Source organism: Saimiri boliviensis, chromosome 1 (assembly GCF_048565385.1).
Source record: "Saimiri boliviensis isolate mSaiBol1 chromosome 1, mSaiBol1.pri, whole genome shotgun sequence".
Classification (NCBI taxonomy): Eukaryota; Metazoa; Chordata; class Mammalia; order Primates; family Cebidae; genus Saimiri; species Saimiri boliviensis.
In genome coordinates this window covers 116,503,649-116,509,897 of record NC_133449.1, presented here as the reverse complement: position 1 = coordinate 116,509,897, position 6,249 = coordinate 116,503,649, and the positions used below count along the sequence as shown (strand labels likewise).

The following is a 6,249-nucleotide window of genomic DNA, read 5'->3' as shown; positions in this document are numbered from 1 at the left end:
GTAACACAGATGTGGTAATTATAAATTCTCTCTGTTGCGATTCCGAAAGATTTTTCCCCTCTATTTTTGAACAGTATTTTTGCTGGATATAGAATTCTGGGTTGAGAGACTTTTTCCTTTGAATATTTTAAAGGTGTCATTCCATTATTTTATGGTTTGCGTAGTTTCCAGTGAGAAGTCTGTCCTAATCCCTTTCTTTGTATGCAATGGCTTTTTCCTCTGGCTGCCTTTGATAATTTCTTAGTGTGTGTCTAACTGTGTATGTTGTTTTTGTAGTTGTTGAATCCTGCTTGGGTTTTCCGAGCTTCTTGGATCTATGCCTTGATGTTTTTCATCACTATCAGGAAAATTCTCCACCATTATCATTTCAAATATTTTGTTCTGCCTGCTCTGTCTTCTCTTTCTGGGATTCTAGTTATGCATATGTTGGACCATTAGATATTATCTCACAGTTCTTGGATTATCTGGGTTTTTTTCACTCATTTTTCTCATTTTAAGTTGGGTAATTTATATGGACCTATCTTCAAGTGCACTCATTCATTCCTCAGCTGTGTCAGATCTACTGATGAATCCATTAGAGACATTTCTCATATCTGTCACCGTTTTTTTCATTTCTAACGTTTCTATTTGCTTCTTTCTTACAGTCTCCACCTCTCTGCTGAAACTACCCATCTGTTCATGTAAGCATTCCATATAGTTATTTTAAATTTCCAGTCTGTTAGTCTAACACCTAGGTTATCTCTGAATCTGGTTCCATTGATTGCTTTGTCTGTCTCTGTCTCTCTCTCTTTCTCACTTTAAGGGATGCTATCACACCACAATGCCATGGCTAGAGTGCAGGTGGCTGTTCCTAGGTACAATTACAGGGCACTCTAGCCTTGAACAGACAGTTTCAAGCAATCCTCCTGCATCAGCCTCCTAAGTAGCTGGGACTACAGGCATGCATCCCTGTGCACAACTGCTTTGTCTCTTGTTAATAGGTTTTGCCTCCTTTTTAAGGTATGCGATTTTGCATACAATGCTTGACATCATGGATAAGAAAGTAGAAATTGAAGTAAGTAATATCAGTGACAGGAAATGGCCATACCCTTTCTTCTGCTGCTAGACTGTGTGTGTGTGTGTGTGTGTGTGTGTGTGTGTGTGTGTGTGTGTGTATACCTGTATTTCAAGTGTGGTGAGAGGGAATAGTTTTGTTGTTGCTATGGTTATCTTAAATGCACCATCTGCCTCAGGTGCTTCCAGTGCTACCTTGTGCTGGTTCTAGCACGCTTGTGTAAGTACTGGTTTTCTGAAGGGTTTTTTTTAATGTCCCGTTCCACCCTCAGCTTTAGGTCTGTCCTGTGTACCTGCTGTTCTGAGAGGGTCTCTCTGCATGCCTTCTCTCCTCAGCATAGATTTCTGTTACCTGGCACTTGGCAACTCCATGGTAGCAACGAGGAGTGCTTTCTCTTGTCCTGGTCCAGTCTCAACGTTAGGCAGGACCTTTGTTTGTTGGTGTTGGAGTTGGGGACTTGTCAGAGATATTGACCATCCCTAGCAGTAAAAGACCAATTATCTGTGCTCAATATGATTCCCTGTCCCTCTCCCAGGAGTCTAGAGTTTTAAAGTGTTTCTTATCTTCAACCTCAATATGTCTCTGCCAGTGCCTTGAAGAAGACAAGATTTGCTGGCCATTCACCATTGGTTGAAGGATATTGTTCTTTAAGGGTGAAGGGTGTGAGCAGGGCTCATGCCTGTACCCCTGAAGGTAGGCTTTCTCCAGTCTTACTATATACTGCAGTCTTTCTCATGGGCCCTGATAGATGTCCATGGAGTAGAGTCTGTGATGGGAGTCAACTCCCCCATGGGTCTATCATTCCCAGAGATTTAATACTCACAGTGGCCCACACCTGGCCTTTAGCACTGATTAAAATTCATAGTATTTCTGCTTGTTATGGTCACCCCATCTCCTGCCTGCAGGTGAGAGGTAAGGCAGAGTTCACATCCCATCCCTACCCCAAGTGCTTGTCTTCCCTTCGATTTCAGGGTAATCATGTGCCTTACAACTTCAGCTCTTTGGCGCATGAAAAGTTATGATTTTCAGGACAATCCAGCCTTCACTTGCTGTGAAGGCAGGAGTGACACTCCTTAGAACTTTCTACATCCTGGAAGAATCCAGAAATCACCCTTGGGATTCTGAAACAAACACTACTAGAAGGACCATCTGGAGTCTTACTCCAAGGTGGTCACTACCTGCACCAGGAGTGGTCCAGGCTACAGAGGGAATTTTGACCAGCTGATGGAAGAGATAGGCTCAGAGAGGGCACTGGGAGGCTATTGTACATATTCAGGAAGGTGTTTCAGGCCTGTGAACGCGGCAATAAGGGCCATGCAACAATGCCATGGGATCACCTTGGCATGCCTCTCTCTTTCACTGATCCAGGCACATTCTCAGCGTGGGCCACCTCCAACTCCACAAGCAGCTCCAAACGGAGGGTAGGGATGCTGCACTCTGGCCATCCCAAATCCTACTGTTGGAAACTGCTGGCAGCCAGAAACATGCAGGATGCTCAGAGCTCCCCTGAGCACCATCCATGGCCCAGCCCTCTGGGCTCTACTTGTCCGGAGGCCAAGCCATCCCCAGCAAAGCCACCTTCCTTCTCACATTGCCTCTTTCATCATCGTTCTGTCTCTAGGAGGATGGATGAATCTCCAGTCCAAGACACAAGCACTGATTAGGCCTCCAAAAGGTCCTTTATTCCCAAAGATGAGGTCACAAATATAAAACTTGCTTCTTCATGGCCTCTGCCCCCTCCACATCCCCCACCACAAGACAATTCTCCAGCCACAATAAGATGCCTTCTTAACCTGCAATCCCTTTTTCAAAAGACCCCATTCTTGGTTCCTCCAGGCTCCTGAGGCTGGCTGGACATTCCATTCACAGCTCAATGTGTTCTGTCTGAGTTGGCTTCTCCACCACCTTCTTGCCAAAGAGGTTAGTCCAGAAAGCCACTTCCTTGTCCTTCAGCTTCTGGGCCGCCTGGGTCTTGGCACCAATCTGTAGGTACCCTTCCTTCTGGTTGTACTCTGGCCAGTGGGGCAGGCCTTCCCCATTGGGGTTTCTGAAACAGAATCAAATAGAAATGCCCCAAAGCTGCTATGTGGTCTGAATAATCCTCTGAGATGGCGTGAGGATGCCCAAGCTTATCTCTGTCAAGAGGCTTGTATACCTCCAGAGATGGGGAGCTCACTATCTCCTGGGGCAGCCTATCCATTTTTAGAGAGCTCTCATTGTCAGAGTGCTATGGTCACAAGGTCAGGAGTTTGATCACTAGAACCTTAGAAGCTGCCCCTTCCTGATAGACATGTTCTGTCCCCCCACCATCACTAGCCCGGCTCAGTCTTGGCCACCAGCCTCACCCATTGCGAGCAAAATTGGCCCAGAATTTCATCACCATCTCGCTAAGTCTGATCTCCTCTTCAGAGCCACCCTCTGTTAGGAAGAAGAAAAAAAGCATCTGTTACTCAAAGTGTGGTCCGCGGACCGGCAGCAGCATCATCATGTACCAGCCTGGTAGAAGCACATTTTTGGCCCATGCTTCACACCCACTGAGCTGAACTCTGAACTTAAGAAGATCCTGGTGGATTTCAGTGCACTTTACCTTTGAGCATGGCTGACCTAGGGCTCAGCAATGGCATATGTGATCCCATGTGCTGGTTGCCTTTGTCTCCTGTGACCCTCACTTGCCTCCTCCCTGCTCAGGGTCACAGGCAATGCCACACCCCAGGGTTTCCTCTACAGCAGCCCCACCTCCCAGGGTTGCTCTGCCTTGGGACTTTTCTCCCTCCCTGGCACACACCCACAATTCATATTCTGAAAAATAACAGAGCTCAAGTCTCCTCGGGTGCACAACTGGGAGAGGCCCAGAGGCGCTGGTGCGTCCAGAGCTGCCGTGTGGTGAGTCCCTTGAGATCTGTACCTGCTGAGAGTTAAGGTTTAAAAGACATTGTGGAAGGATTCTTTTAAATGTTGTGTGATGTAAACTAAAAACAAATCCTAACACCCCCAACTGACTGAACAGAACCCCTCAGGGCTAAGGGGAGCCCAAAACACCCTACACTGAGTTCCTGCCTGGGAACAGACAGGTCAGACACGTCTCATAGTACTCCCTCCCTTTTGTGATTTAGACACCACTGACCAGCATCAGCAATACAATGAAGGCCATCATTCTGACAGATCACACTCTTTGTGGCAATAAAACACCAAATTAAAATCAAGACCTAAGGTCATGCTGGGCAAGTGTTCAGGCCTGCATCTCTACCCTTAGAAAATCCACTCCGTTCTCACTGCTGCGAGGTGCTTCTGTTTCTCTGGCAGCTAAACTAGCACTGTCCTGGAGTTAAGCAAAATGAAAATAGTTACAACTCCAGCAGCTTGGAGACTCGGAGAAACAACACTGCCCCACCAGTCTTAACTATGGCTTTGATTGCGTAAGAGACTGATTTCAGTAACTTTCTCCAGATAAGAAGACAACCAACCATGGACTGGACTTGGCCGGTGTACAGAGGCTCCTCAGTTGCTGGGCTTTGCGTCCTGAGAAGACCTTTTGACTTATAAACCCTAATTGTAATACATTTAAATACATTTAAACATGATGTCTCCACCCCATGACCCACAGGTCACGTTACATGCAAGTTTGTTTAATACACGTGGGATTAGAACTGTCTTTATGAATATTCATTCCTTCCACTGCAACCTATTGAACGTGTGTGTTTAGCCAACCCATCCACATAGAGCTCCTACCCAACCCCTCCTCCTTCAATGTTGAGCCTATGTCTGGATTTGGCTGGACGCACCTTCCCAGCCTATGGGATGGCTACCTTGCTGACTGTAAACCATACCAAAAATAAAGTCTGCTCTCCTACCCCAAATTCATACATCCTGTGATTTCTAAATTAACAGTTATTAACTGTATTAAATCTAAAGGTTTATGAGTTTTTGTTAGACAGACAGAAAGAGAAACAGACACACATTAGACCTGACTCAGGGCTAACACCAATGCTAACCTGACCCTCACTCACATTCTGGGCACTCCTGGGAGAGGGAAATTGATTGGTGGCTTCTCAACTTACAGTAGGGTCCTGCATGTGTCCCATTGCCTGTCTTGTTGATGTCACAGGCCAGGATTCTTAGTGTCTGTCGCAGAGAGTACATGAATACACATCCTCCCTCACCTATTAGAGCAGGAGGAAGCTGGGGACAGCCCACTGACATTCAACCCTGTTACAGTGAATCCTTCGGGAGACATCCCCACTGTCTTGATGTCACAGGCCAGGATTCTGGGTTTCTGTGCATAGGGCATATGAGTTCACATCCTCCTTCAAGAGTGTTACAGAGGGAGAAAGCCAGGTGTCACCCAATGACATTCAACAGTGTCATAGTAATCAGGAAACTAAGACCAGGAGAGGACAAACTTGCTGAAATCCACCACACAAAGACTGGAAGCCAGATCTCCTAACTCCAAGCTCAGGGCCAGCAAGGAGCCATTACCTTTTAAAAACGGGGCCCCAAAGACAGAGAAGATCTCGTCCCCATGGTCTCCTATCACCGTCTTGGGTTTCATGGCTGATGAGAAGCTTGGACGATACTGAAACTCGTACATGTAGGTGGGTGCTCCAGCATCTGAGAAGACAAGGATTCATGCACAGTTCATGTAGCCGGACACACACCTGGAGGCTACCAAGGTCTCCAGCCCTGCAGGAAACCCCTAATATCAACACAGTAGAGAAACAGCGTTGCAGGAGAGCTCAGTGACATGCTCCGGGCTGCACAGCTGGTTGAGGTGGAACCGGAATTGGAGCCAGGAGTTTGTTTAGTGAATGAATGTTGAATAAATGAATGTGGAAACCCTGGGTCAATTCATTTCAATAACTGCCTTTACAGGGACACTGGCTCAGTCACGTAAACCCCTTTGCCTGCTGGCACATTCTCACACAAGACAATCTCTCTACATCTGGTTACACGGGATGTCATTCGTTGATAGCAGACTCGCGTTCATTCACTGGGATGACGTCTCCACCCTGACAGGTGTCTTCTGATCTGCCTAGTTTTGAGCATTTCCAGTATTTTTCTCACCCTTCCTGAGAAGACTCAAGCAAATCCAGGTTGCTTGTCTGAATGTGAGGCTATTTAAATACAAACATATGCGGAGTGTGAACAACCTGTCTCTTGTGTCTGAGGAATCTGCACACTGAGGGCTTTACCTCTCA

At 46.6% G+C, this 6,249-nt stretch overlaps 1 protein-coding gene across 4 annotated transcripts in view; it reads right to left on the bottom strand.

Moving 5' to 3' along the window:
- Window positions 1-2,709: 2,709 nt before the first annotated feature.
- LOC101048092 (liver carboxylesterase 1) overlaps window positions 2,710-6,249 on the bottom strand; it is a 33,222-nt gene continuing 29,682 nt past the window's right edge. For all 4 annotated transcript variants that reach the window (XM_039480607.2, XM_039480599.2, XM_039480614.2 and 1 more), the window contains 3 exons: window positions 5,531-5,662; window positions 3,400-3,472; window positions 2,710-3,101 (listed from right to left, as the gene is read on the bottom strand). In XM_039480607.2, coding sequence (XP_039336541.2) covers window positions 2,918-3,101; window positions 3,400-3,472; window positions 5,531-5,662 — 389 coding nt within the window. In that variant the 3' untranslated portion in view covers window positions 2,710-2,917. The remainder of the gene's footprint in view (window positions 3,102-3,399; window positions 3,473-5,530; window positions 5,663-6,249) is intronic.